Genomic DNA, 13,905 nt, shown 5'->3' on the forward strand with positions numbered 1-13,905 from the left:
CGCGCTCTAGCGCCGAGTTGTGTTGCACACGTATGGAGTTTCTTGCGCCGCTTCTTCTCCATAGCGAAATACCTTCCGAAGCGGTGGTAGTTTGTTGACTTTCAAAAAGTATTCTATATGAATCAATTTTGAATAAATGAGATTTGAATTTGAATTTGAATTTACTAGTATGGGGTTAGTGTGTTGTATTTTTTTACAGATTTGCGTAGGCGTACAAGCGTCGTTGTACGGGAAAAATTATATTATATATAATTACAGAACGCGCGTACGCGCTCTGTGTGACCGCTTACTAGTAACTCAGTAGTTCAGTACAATACAATACAACTCAGCGGCGTCAGAATTTACTTCTAGCGCTAACGCCCTAGCGCGGCGCTAGAATATGCGCTCTGTGTGGCCTTATCATAAATCAACGTATTACATTACTTAATATTACTAAATTAGTGTTATAATTTAAATAATACGACTATTTCATGATTAATATTAAGTAATTTGATTCATATAAATTAGATGAGTTAAAAAACGCCATGTGAACTCCATGTTGTTGAACGCATCCGTATATCCGAAAAACTTCATCAATAATCTGTTTGATTGTAATGATTGTATTGTATTTGTTGTATCTGTCATTCGGTTTATGACATGCCATCATCATAGGAATTCGTATCTCTCAAAAATTATCTCGCTATTTTCTGTGCATTGATTAGAAGCATTTAAGTACGTTGCTCCGGTAGTTGTGTTTAATAGTGTTTATCGAACCATGTCGGAGGTTTCTGATGCACCGTTGTTCAGCAACGTGGACATTAACAATAAAAGCAGGGATGACGAAGATCTTTTTGCTTCGGCGGTCCAGGTATCTAATTGGAATCTTGTTTTCAATACGATCGCGTCCAACCGGCGTTCATTAGGGGACGTTGACGCCCCTTTGTGTACCCATATTGTTAAATCACGACAATGTTTTTGTGAATTATGTTCTTTCTAAATAATAAAAATAGTCTGTAGAGCGTTAATTATCGTTTGTATTAATTTAATTACTCGTCTCTCGCGAGTTATTCCACCTGATAATGCTGTTAAGTAGTTGTTTGGGTGGGTCACCTTGAATATCTTGTTTTTATGTTTATTATGCATGTGCAAGCATAGTTCGCGTATTAACTGTATCTTTTACATAAAAAGTAGACGTGTTATGGGCACGACATAACATCTCTATGATTACTTGTACACAATAAATTATATCATGAATCATCTGAATCCTATTTCCAGGTAAAATTATTTTTATCCTTGTTAAATATTTTATAAGTAAGTCAGTGTACTTATATACCTCTTTTACCATTAAAAAACCTATATCAACCAATGCAACAGTTAATTTTCCCAATTAATTCATGTAACTATTTAACCAAAGCTTCTCTTATAGCAAATGGGGGTAGTAATCCCTTCTGGAAACAGAATCAAGTCAAAAGAGACAGGATGCAAGTATTAAAAATAATTGGGTATATAATTCTATCAATAAAAAAGTATGAGTTGATTAACATATTACTTATAATAATGTAACAGTTCATAGTTCAAAAATGAATTAAGCTGTAATGTATACTTTATTTTTATTAAAATAAACTAACACACATAAAACAGTATATTCCTTTTATGGAGGTACTTTTATGGAGAAAACTGCTATTATCAATATCAAACATTAGATCAATTAGAAAAAAGTGTTATGTAATTTCCTACCTAGTAAAAAAGTCAAAAGTATGATATAGACCTGATTAACTACAATAATTATTGTCCTAAGACATCCAAATAATCTCTAAATCAGCCAAAGCTAGACATAGAGATCAAACACACCATTTGGCATTATTTGAGTACTAGTTACAAGAGTCATGGCTACTTTAGGTCATTTCATGCAGCACCTACACACGAAAGACACAATGCAGCATTACGCAATCATTAAAACACTTGTTTTCTCTGTGATCAAACTCAGTTAAGTCCATAAAACATGATGCAACATTGAGTCAATTGCAAAAACATTATAACTAAAAATAGTCTGCTAGGGCTGTAAACTAGAAAGTTATTTGATTAACAGTTAGCAATCCAGATAATAGAGAATCCATATAACTGTGTGTGTGATCAAGTCTCTAGTGTATTACATTATCAGGCAATGTAATCAAGATATACTAAATCTATGTCTATGTTATACTTTTTTGTATGTATTTAAAAATGTATTGTATTGTCATGTTATTAAATAAAGATGAGTTTTAATATTACCCTACATTTGTGTTTTAGGAGGTCAGCCTTGATCCGGATGTGAATGGAGCTGAGGAAGAGCTGGAAAAAGCAACAATAGGTGAAATATCAGTATCATCAGCTGGACCCATCAGTAGCCCCATCATGGAAGAGGTATATTATTATTATTTACTTAGGTCAGTCTCTTTAATGATTGAGAAAATTTTAGGTAACATTCTTTACTAAATTATGTATTATTATACTATCCAACATGTATTAAGAATAATATAGTAAATTGAGCCATACATACCAACTTTAACAAATTGAATACCTTTTAATATACACATGAATGTGTACATAATAGATGACGGATAAACTTGTAGAGCTTCAATCAAGGATAGAGTACAGCAATTGTAGCATAGTGAAGTTGTGATATTGTATTAAAATTGCCTGTCATTGGATCGTACTACTTCCTATATCCCATAAAAAATAAGGCTTTATTTCTGTATTCATTTATAAGACATAGAAATATTGTTGACCCTAAATGTAAAGCAAACTTAAAATCTACAATTTGATAATTAGTCTTTAAATTTTTTTTCATATTCAAGTATTTATTGATACCATACTAAATAGATTGATTAAAAATAATAGGCTTATGATTTTTTATTGATCAATAACAGCTAGAACTATAATAATGCCTATAAGGAAAAATAATAATTTAATAATAGTTTTTGCCTTTAAAATTCTGGAATTCTTTAAAAATCAAATAAAAATAATACATAATATAATATTCCTAGACTTTTTCCTTATTTTCTACATTGATCATAAAATTCTTATGTAAGTTAAATTTCATAGTATGATACATCAAATTATGTTGAAGGAAAACTAATGTTAATTAATATTAGTTCATTTTAGTTTTTACCAAAGAATTTGATATGTATGAGTCAGGAATAGTCAACACAACAGTAATTAAGATAAGGCATTGGATACACCGATCTTTTGCACTTGGCCATATCAAAAAAACTGTTTTTACATATTGTAGATAAGAGTTGTCGTTTTAAATTATCACAATATACAATAATTCAATATAATCCATATGATGTGATTGGCGCGTGGAGATCTCTAGATGCAATTAATGCAGTAAAAGTACATTGACCCTATTTGAGAGAAAATACTGTAACTTTTGAAAATAGAAATAAAATCATTTACTCAGGGACATCTTAGTAGTGCCAGTGCCCCTAGGCACAAAAAATAAATAATTGAAAACTCAACTATACTTTCTTTATTTACAAACTAAAGAGTTAAAAATAAGCTAAATATATGTCCATAAAACTAAATTTGTATTTTGAATTGTATGTTCCTCTAAATCATATTTATATTGATAATACTTATGTATATTTTTTTTGGGGGCCCCATTTTAGGGGTAAAAAAAATCGCTGAACAAACATAATAAAAAAATAAAAGCATATATACAGTCGAATTGAGTAACCTCCTACTTTTTTGAAGTAGGTTAAAAATTACGGCATATACTACAAAATAGAGTTAGACACACATTTTGTATTGTATAAAAATCTTATATCTTTATTGTTCAAAATTTAAACTTAATCATTCAATAAATGTGTATAATGATTTATTTGTCTGCAGATAGCAACTGAACGTGCCAACAATATAATAATAACAGTCACAGAGCCCCAGAAGATTGGGGAAGGCATGAGCTCATATGTAGCTTATCGGGTTATCACAAAAACCAACATGCCAATATTCAACAGACACGAATTTGCCGTCCTTAGACGTTTTAGTGACTTTCTCGGCTTACATGAGAAGTTAGCTGAAAAATACCTCAGATCCGGTAGAATTATACCTCCTGCACCTGAGAAGAGTATTGTCGGTAAGTTATTTTTAATTTTATTTTATTTTATTCGGAAAACATACAGTGCTTAAATACTAAGTTACAATATAATTACATACTACACCATTTAATAGTTTTCGCATATTGCAGCTAAAGTGCTTGTTTGCTTTAAAGTTTAATCAAGTTAAAAAGAAAGAGAAGGAATACAGTCCTAATTAAGTTACAAAAAGTAAGTAGAGAAACTACACAAATAATACCAAAATGATATGTATATGTATATACATATTATTTACATATACATATTATCAGAAATGTATTGTATTTATTTAGTTATAAAAATACACACACAACCTAGCATAGTTGTTAAGCAATTTGTGTCACACAAACAGTTGTGGTAACAGTCCTTGTTATTTTTGAATGGCATTAGAAATGAGTCGTCAAAAGTAACAATGCAACCATATTCTACTTCAGGTAAAACACCTGTTCTATTTAGTGTTCATTAAAAATGTCCATGCCCGGCAATAATCTCTTAACATCAGTTTGCCTGTTTCCTACTTCTATCATTAACTTAAAAGATTATATTATAAAGGCCCGATTGGTATATATCTTATGATTAAGTATCTTCAATTAATTGACAGGCACAACAAAACTAAAGATGACGTCAACGCCATCAACGGAGAACGCGAACGGTAGCAACTCATCTGCCAGCCTGCAGTCGCAGTTCGTGGAGAGACGGCGCGCGGCGTTAGAACGCTTCCTGAACCGCGTGGCGCAACACCCTGTACTTTGTATCGACCCCGACTTCAGGGAGTTTCTGGAATCTGGTAAGTTCATCAATTAATTAATTTAAATGTGCTAGAAACCTCTGTGGTTCGACTCCGGCAACACACCTTTGGCAAAGGAAGATCTCCCGCCGGGCTAGGTGATCATGCCCCGGGAGCGGCCGTGCTCCAACAGTCTCAGTTTGGAGCTTGTATATATGCAAGATGTTTAGAAAACTTCGATAGCGTGATTCAGCAGCGCCATCTCTTGACGAGTAGCCGGAATTGGCTACACACCAATCTTTGTCTAATCAGCTTAGTCCGTAGGGGTAGTGGCGCATCAGAGGCCGAATTCCTGTAGGAATTGATTGTAGAAGTTGATTACAGATGTCCAAGGGCGGCAGTAGCCACTTACCATCATGTGGACTACCCGCTCATCTGGTTTGTCTGTAGAATGTATATAGAATCTCTTTAATTTTTCTGAAACATTTTCTTTCTAATGTCTCTAATGTGTCTAAGAATAGATCTTAACAGTTAGCATCACATACAGAACAGAGGAACTTTGCGACATACATCTAATTTTATATTGGTTACTTGTGTGTACTCTATATAACATACTGCAATAACTATATAACAATATAATCCTAATTAACTGATGTAATACAGGAAAATTTTTCATTAGGGTCTTATTTGGGTACATTTACTGTGTTACAAGACTAATTATAAATATAATAATAATATATAATCCAGAAATGTAACTATAAAATTACAAGTCAATTATAATTGTCTTGAAGTATTATAAACTATGAATACGCTTTACGCTTTCTACACTCACAGCCCCACACTAGGATTCCCTGTATCGTGGGTGCTATGGACACACACAGAGACAAATACACAAACACCCAGACCCAGAAACAGAAATCTAAATTCATCATTTAGAAATCTGTCTGGCCGGGGATCGAACCCGGGACCATCTGCGCGTCAGACCGGCATGGTGACCGCTCCGCCACGCGGGTCGTCGTCGAATAACATGAGTTATTTTGCGAACAGATACAGAGTTACCGAAGGCGACGAGCACATCGGCTCTCAGCGGCGCGGGCATGATGCGGCTCTTCAACAAAGTGGGCGAGACCGTCAATAAGATCACCTACAGGATGGACGAGTCAGACCCTGTGAGTAACTCTTATTGGTAACATAGTTCATGACACTAGATCAAAGGAATTTGGTTAACCTAATATCAATGGGAATAATCTTAATTTTAGATATATGTTTGCTGGCAGATAAAGATTGTCATGTAGGTAGAGTATTTTTTTTAATAGGATCTTAATGATGACGAACTTATGACGCATAATTATCTCATATTGTTTGCATATGACACAAATATGCAAACAATATGAGATAACAATTTATATATTTTTTTGTTTCCATACCTTTACATTAATTAACTTGGAATATGATACATTTAGATTATTATTTATTATCTCTGATTTCGTATCTAATCTTGATTATTGCATTGTTATATAACGATATATTATATATTTAGTATTAAAACTTAATTGGTAAATTATTAGGAGCGTAATTATTATAGTAATATAATATAAGCATAATACGTTTTTTTTTTATTATAGAAGTAGCAAAGGAGCTTGTAACTCACCTGATGGAAAATGATAGTTGTGGTCTATGGACGCCTATTATCCACCTCCAATAGAATTAAAATGTTCCTTATATGTGCCACAGATGCATTGATACCCTACAGCATACAAACAAGTAGATCACCGTGCTTGATATTGCTGTTATAGTCTCATCATTATCACTGTTAAAATCATAGATTAGTAAAGATACTTCGCCGCCTTGAAATTGAATGAAGCCGCAAATGGCTTATTATAGTAAGTTCTTTTTTTGAATTCTTGACAAATAAAATCATTTTTAGAGAAAATTTACAAATAAATAACTAATACTGCGTAATTTACAATTACAATGTACAATTTACATAATAAATAAATAATTATGTCAAATATTTTAGGGACATTTTAGCACGGAGACGTGGCAAAACTTTTTTACGCAACTATTTCAATTCTCAAAACTGGGTACATTTTCTTGTTAGGAGTGAGTAATCTTTACTAATCTATGGTTAAAATGTATATAATTTGTTGTGCCCAGTGGTTCGAGGAGCGTTGCGCGCGCATCGAGGCGCTGGAGGCGGGGCTGCGGCGGCTGTGCGGCGCGTGCGAGGCGCTGGCGGGCGAGCGGCGCGAGCTGGCGGCGCGCTCGCACGACGCGGCGCGCGCCACGGCCGCCGCCGCCGCCGCCGACCCGCACGCGCCGCTCTCGCGCGCGCTCTCGCACCTCGCCGACCTGCACGAGAAGGTATAATACTGCTGAGTACATAATACTGACTGTGCAGTGGCAGAAGGCACTACGCGCCGCTCTCGCGCGCGCTCTCGCACCTCGCCGACCTACACGAGAAGGTACGTTGCCACTCGTTACACTGTACTGAGCGACTGTGTGACTGAGTAACTGTAGTAGAACGAAAAGGTGCGACACCAATACCTACACTGGTATAGTCCGCGTAAAACTTGCTAGTCCGCTCGTAACATAGAAATTAATCGCGTCGCCGTAGCAAATTGTATGACTATACCTGCTCGCAACAACTTCAGAGCGGACTAGTAGTTTGACGCGGACTATACAATATCGTTAGTGTATTGCAACATTCAGATACTTGTGAACTCGTCATGAAACTTGCCGAATATTAACAAGTGTTTAAATGACGCGCACAAATACATACATACTCTTTATTCGCGTTAAGAGCAAACACCTTATCCAGAGTTGACGACTATTGTTAGCGAGTACTGAATACCCGCCAAGTTCATTACTTACATGTACTTTGCGAAAATTGGTCTGTCTCGGCCACAATCCAAATGTTACATGCGCGTAGGTTTGTCTTACACGCGTACGTCACAAAGTCACAAAAGTATGGAGTGTGAGTCAGTCAATGTTCAACCCTTGACCCGGAAGTATGTCGATTGCGCGCGCATCGAAGCCCTTGTATGCAAGTGCTGAATTACCAAGATTTAATCTATATCGTGAACGCTTTAACAGGTAATTTCTTGCACCCCTGCTAACCTGTATGACATCATTGTCATAGTAGGGAAAAATTTACAGTGTCCAAAAACTACCTACTATTGTGCTCAAGTTCATCTAAAGTGCGAATGGCAACTAAATCGATAAATAATACAAGAAAATAATGTTTCATATCTTTGTTACAGATAGAGCATTTAAGACTTGAACAATCCAACACGGACTTCTATGTTCTGGCGGAACACATCAAAGACTACCTCGGATTGATTGGAGCAATCAAAGATGTTTTCCATGAAAGAGTTAAGGTTAGTCTGCTATAATATTACCGAGTTTTACATGATCGTAATATGAAAGTGGTTCCATATTAGTGCGACTGCAATGATTCCTATTGCAACACCATTAATTTGCATTCATCATTAGGGTAAATGATACCCTTATAGTTTTTAGATTATTAGTTTTATATGATTTGGTCTGAAAAATGTTATGTGACCCATTTACTTATGTTCTACAATTCCCTTTTTTCTTAGCATTGCGTCTGTATCCTTTACAAAGAAAGCAACATTTCCTTAAAAAAAGATTGCTTAAAACAGTTAAAGATCCATGGCCATAAGAGATTTAGCGTTAGTAAATTGTAAAATAAAAATAAAAATTGTAAATTAAAAATATAAAAATAATATATTTTTAAGTATTGTGTCTTGAGAAATAGTGATTATACGGTTTTGTTTCAGGTATTCCAAAACTGGCAACACGCGCAAATGCAGCTAACGAAACGGAGAGAAAACAAAGCGAAAGCAGAGCTAGCTAACCGGCCGGAGAAGATTGAACAAGCGTCCAATGAGATTGTTGATGTAATATTATCATCCTTTATACAATTTTACTTTGATTATGATAAAAGTCTGCTTTAGTAAGCTGATATGATTCATTCTAAATATTAATATGAAAACAACTTATTTTTTGGTATAAATTAAAGAATTGATGTAATAACAAAAAATACGTCTTGCTACTTAAAAAAATGTAAGGTTGATATTATTGATGTGTGATTCTTGGTGAGCCATTGTAGTTTACTTGAGACCTAGATAATTTAGAGATTCCTGGACAACATCAACTTAGTAAATTGTTGCATATAATTGCAACACCAAATTAAGTCGCATTGAAGAACCATTAGCTTTTAAGATTACCTTTACCATTTTAACAGACTTCAAAAAGATGGAGATGTATGTTCTGTGTCTTTCTTCATAACATTTGCTCATATTAAATCTTTATGCCTTTGCTCATGCTATCATGATAATGTCTTTTGTAATGGCAGCGTATTAGGAGGCGAGTGCAACAAGTCAAATACTGGAGAAAAACTGTATTACATTATATCTTATGATCTAATCGGTACATCAAGTACGAGTGATACTCTATACCACACTTTATATACAGTGGGAGGCGAAAGTGGAGCGTGGGCAGCAGGAGTTCGACACGATCTCGCGCGTGATCAAGAAGGAGCTGGAGCGGTTCGAGGAGCTGCGGCTCTCGGAGCTTCGCGCCGCACTGCTGCGCCACCTCGAAGAGCACATGAAACATCAGGCACAGGTACTGTACGCTGCAACCGTCCAAAAAAATAGCGCAGGTACTGTACGCTGCAACCACCCAAAAATATAGCGCGGGTACTGTACGCTGCAACCGTCCAAAAATATAGCGCAGGTACTGTACGCTGCAACCGTCCAAAAATATAGCGCAGGTACTGTACGCTGCAACCGTCCAAAAATATAGCGCAGGTACTGTACGCTGCAACTGTCCAAAAATATAGCGCAGGTACTGTAGGCTGCAACCATCCAAAAATATAGCGCAGGTACTGTACGCTGCAACCGTCCAAAAATATAGCGCAGGTACTGTACGCTACAACCGTCCAAAAATATTGTTATTTTCAAAAATCATAGATAAGTAAAGATATCTCACCGCCTTGTAATTGGAGGAAGCCATTGAATGACTTAAACGGCTGACAACGTGTCAGCTAAGTGCTGCAAAAACACGAAATCGTAATTCGTAAATGATTTAGAAACTATTTTTTTTATATTTTTTTAACATGAAAATAGATGTCAGTGACAATTTCAATTGTCAAAACTGGTTATATTTTCTTGTTAAGAGTGAGTAATCTTTATTAATCTATGGCAAAAATATTGTCATGCAACCACGCGGTAATAAACATCAGTGTTAAATTATCATTATTAATCATTATCATTTAACGTAAAGATTCTCAATGATTTTATTGAGGATCTTTCAACAATTATCAGTTTATCTATACATATAAATAAAAGTGGAGTGTCTGTTTTTAATATTGAAATAACCGCTTTATATTACATGCATATGAATATACATACGGTACATACACCAAAATAACATTTTTTTTTAAATTATGTCTGTCTGTCTGTTTGTTCTGGCTAATCTCTGAAACGGCTGAACCTATTTTGACGGGACATTTATTGGCAGGTAGCTGGATAACTGGGGTAGCAATAAGGAGTCACTTTTATATTTTAGAACTAGCTGTGCCCCGCGGTTTCACCCGCGTTATTTCTCTTAACACGGTTTAAAAGAAGAACCTTCTTTGGTTCCACTCCGACGGCACCACCGCCACACATATTTCTGCCTAATAACAGCAGTGTTAAGCCCGATTGTGTTATGGTGTGAAAGGTGTGGTAAGGGAGACATACTTTTACGGAGCATTTCAACTCAGAATAGGTGGAAAATTTGTAGTAAAAAACTCTAATAGATTTATTTGGAAGTGTGCTGGGTATACTATAGAGGGGAAATTATTAAAGCATTAATAAATCCAATGAAAAATGAAATTTAATTAAACTTATAGTCATTAGTATACATAGAAAAAGTAATGTTTCAAATCAAAAAATATATTTAATCGTCTCCATCGTTTGCATCAATAATTTCATTATCTTCACTGCCACTTCAACTGTGTACTTATTGGTCATTAACTTTATCGCCTTCTCGGTCTGTTTCTGCAATAATTCCACAAGTTGGAATAATTATGAATAGCCTATAATTTATTTATGATAATTTCATATCATAATTTACATACCTGACAAAGTCCTTAGAAAATCACGGAAGTAAGCTGATGCCCTTCAAACAATTTAAAATGGTATTGGTCAGCCATTATTTTCTAATTCTTTTGAAGTTCTTTTTTTAAGTGAGCGTTATTCCAAATTTAGAAATAAAGTTAGCAAAAATTGTTGTAATTGGTCTCTTTTACAATATGGTAAACTGCTAGATCCAAATGTTCATCAAAAAGAGAGATTACGCCTAAGTCCACCGCGCTGGCCAAGTGCGTATTGGTAGACTTCACATACCTTTGAAAACATTTTTTTAACATTTCTCAAGTATGCAGATTTCCTCACAATGTTTGCCTCACCGTTTAAGCAAGTGATAATTAATTTCTATTACGCACATAAGCGTGAAAAGTCAGAGATGCCTGGGATTTGAACCTCGGACCCATCGATCAAGAGGCCCAGTTTCTTAACCACAAAGCTTTCACTGCTTAAAAAGCCCTAATAATATTTATAAAATCAATTTTCTAGGTAAACCTAGTAAATAGAACGCAGTATTTTATTAGCACTTACTCTCGCGCTCGCACTTAGAGTGATTTTGAATGTGTCTGGGAAGATAGGGGAACTATCGGAATTGTTACAGAGAAAACATCATTTTTTAGTTGCCCAAATAACATATGTATAGTTAAGCCTCTATACTATGACGAAAGTAGAATTATAATTACGTATATTTTAAGGGTGTCTGGCAGGGTGTGGCCACTGCACTAGATGTCTGGCAATGTACGAGGTCGTTTTTAACGCTATTAAAATAGATTAGTAAAGATTACTCACTCCTAACAAGAAAATGTAACCAGTTTTGAGAATTGAAATTGTCACTGTCATCTATTATGACGAATCATGACAAAAGTAGAATTATAATTACTTATACTTCAAGAGTGTCTGGCAGGGTGTGGCCACTGCACTAGGTGTCTGGCAATGAACGAGGTTGTTTTTATCGTTATTACAAATAAAATATATAATAACTGAGAATTATACTTTAACGAAAGTAAGGTACTATTTTTCACACATTTACTACCTGATATCTGCCAAAGCCACTATCATTAAATATTTCGAAGGTGGTAGAACCCTTTGTGGTTCGATTCCGGCGGCACCACCGCCACACCTATTTCTACCTAATAACTGCAGTGTTAGGTGCTGCTGTGTTCCGGTTTGAAGGGTGTGGTAAGGGAGAAAGACTTTTCCGAGGCATTCCAGCTTAGTCCTCAGGGGTAGCGGCGCATCTGTGGCCGACCTCAGGTAGGAATATCTAATCCTATCTGGGGTTTATTACAGATGTTCATGGGCGGCAGTAGCCACTTACCATCAGGTGGACTGCATGCTCGTCTGCTACTCTTATTACAAAAAAAAAAAAATCATCCAAAGTCCATAGTCGCAGAACGTTTGTGTGGGTGTCGTGCACAGACAAACTTTTATTAAATAACGAGGGGCTGGGGGCCGCGGGCTCTTACTGTATATTATTAGACAGAAGTTGGCGTGGCAGTGCCTCCGTTCACGTTTGAAAGATAAAGATAATTTATTTGCTTTGAACAGTGAGAAAAGATGTTACATACAATATTAATAATTCAGCTCTCTCTCTCTCTTATTCAGCCTTCCTTAAGCATGCAAATTGAATTAAATTAAATCAAATTAGATTAAACTATACTACCTACATTAAATTAAATGGTTAGAAATTTTAATTATTCAGATTAAATTATACATTATACAAGGAAATACAAGCCAGGGAGGTTATTTTATGAGCAAACTCATAATAGCGGTCCACTAGCCGCTAGCATAGGTGAGATCTAGAAGTACATCCTTACGCCGCGCCACAGAGCCGAGTGGTGTTAAGTTAGTAATAAGCAGTCACACAGAATGGTCCATATGGTCCTTAAGATACTCGCAAATAATCCGTTCAGTAACTCGCTGAACTCACTGGCAAGTATGTAAACACTGTAAAAGATTCAAATATCTTGCGGAGAAACGGATGAGTCTTGGCGAATACCGAATAGTTTACACTGCTACGTACACTGCTACTCTTATTCGCCTTTACTCGTCTGTACTCGGCGAAAATACATCATGCATGCAAGCTCTAATTTGCGCTCCTACTCATAAACTAACGCGCCTAAAATAACTTCAAAAATTGTTCAAAAAATTAATTGTATTTAATGTTCCAGGCCATCCGATACTGGGACGCATTCCTACCCGAAGCCCGCGCGATCAAATGAGAGCGGCGGCCGTCCAACGGTACGTTTATGATCACGCCACACGCCGCACAATAACTGCTTTCGCGATATCCTATAACTTCTAAGTATAGAACATTTCAAAATTCGTATTAAAACGTTTTGACAGATGGCATGTCACGTGTATTTACAGACAATGTCACGTGATCAGTACAGTTCCTTCGTAGTACACTGTATCAAAATTATATGCGATTTTACCATTGACTCAGCTTAACCTACCAATTTGAGATTTACTGTAGAATCCATTATCTGTAAGAATTTAATTTCTAGATTTTCAAAAATGTATTTATTTAATCTTGTCATAGTGAGACAATATGCCAAAATTGTAGTGAAAAGGGTTTCTATTTATTAGTGCCTATTATATAAAACCGATTAACTATTATATAAAACTATTTATATTGGTAATATTGTCATTCTGAAGAGATTTAATTTAATACATTCTGATAATCATTTCCATTAAATCAAATGTGAATGCTAAATCAGCTATACAACCTTTGCAAAATTTGAAATACATTTGCTAAGATACACGTAAGCTTTTATTGTGCGACTACTCTTAAAATTATAATATCACATATTACAGAATTCAATCGTGCTCAAAATTCGTTCACTACCTCTATGTTTCTGAAAATTAAAATTTGAATTGTATTATAATATAAATTGTATAATGAATAAATTTTACGACTCTCATA

The 13,905-nt window shown here is 35.3% G+C and overlaps 1 protein-coding gene across 1 annotated transcript; it reads left to right on the top strand.

The window, feature by feature from the left end:
• Positions 1–585: 585 nt before the first annotated feature.
• Positions 586–13,706, top strand: Snx1 (sorting nexin 1). Its single transcript, XM_073086222.1, has 10 exons — positions 586–847; positions 2,269–2,382; positions 3,853–4,096; positions 4,696–4,881; positions 5,869–5,990; positions 6,979–7,185; positions 8,085–8,201; positions 8,625–8,744; positions 9,322–9,474; positions 13,151–13,706. The coding sequence occupies exons 1-10, from the start codon at positions 755–757 to the stop codon at positions 13,199–13,201; spliced, it is 1,407 nt and encodes a 468-aa protein (XP_072942323.1). The 5' UTR covers positions 586–754; the 3' UTR covers positions 13,202–13,706.
• Positions 13,707–13,905: the final 199 nt, after the last annotated feature.

This window comes from Epargyreus clarus, unplaced genomic scaffold (genome assembly GCF_041222505.1).
Source record: "Epargyreus clarus isolate Ecla_fem2 unplaced genomic scaffold, WU_Ecla_fem_2.2 ptg000024l, whole genome shotgun sequence".
Taxonomy (NCBI): Eukaryota; Metazoa; Arthropoda; class Insecta; order Lepidoptera; family Hesperiidae; genus Epargyreus; species Epargyreus clarus.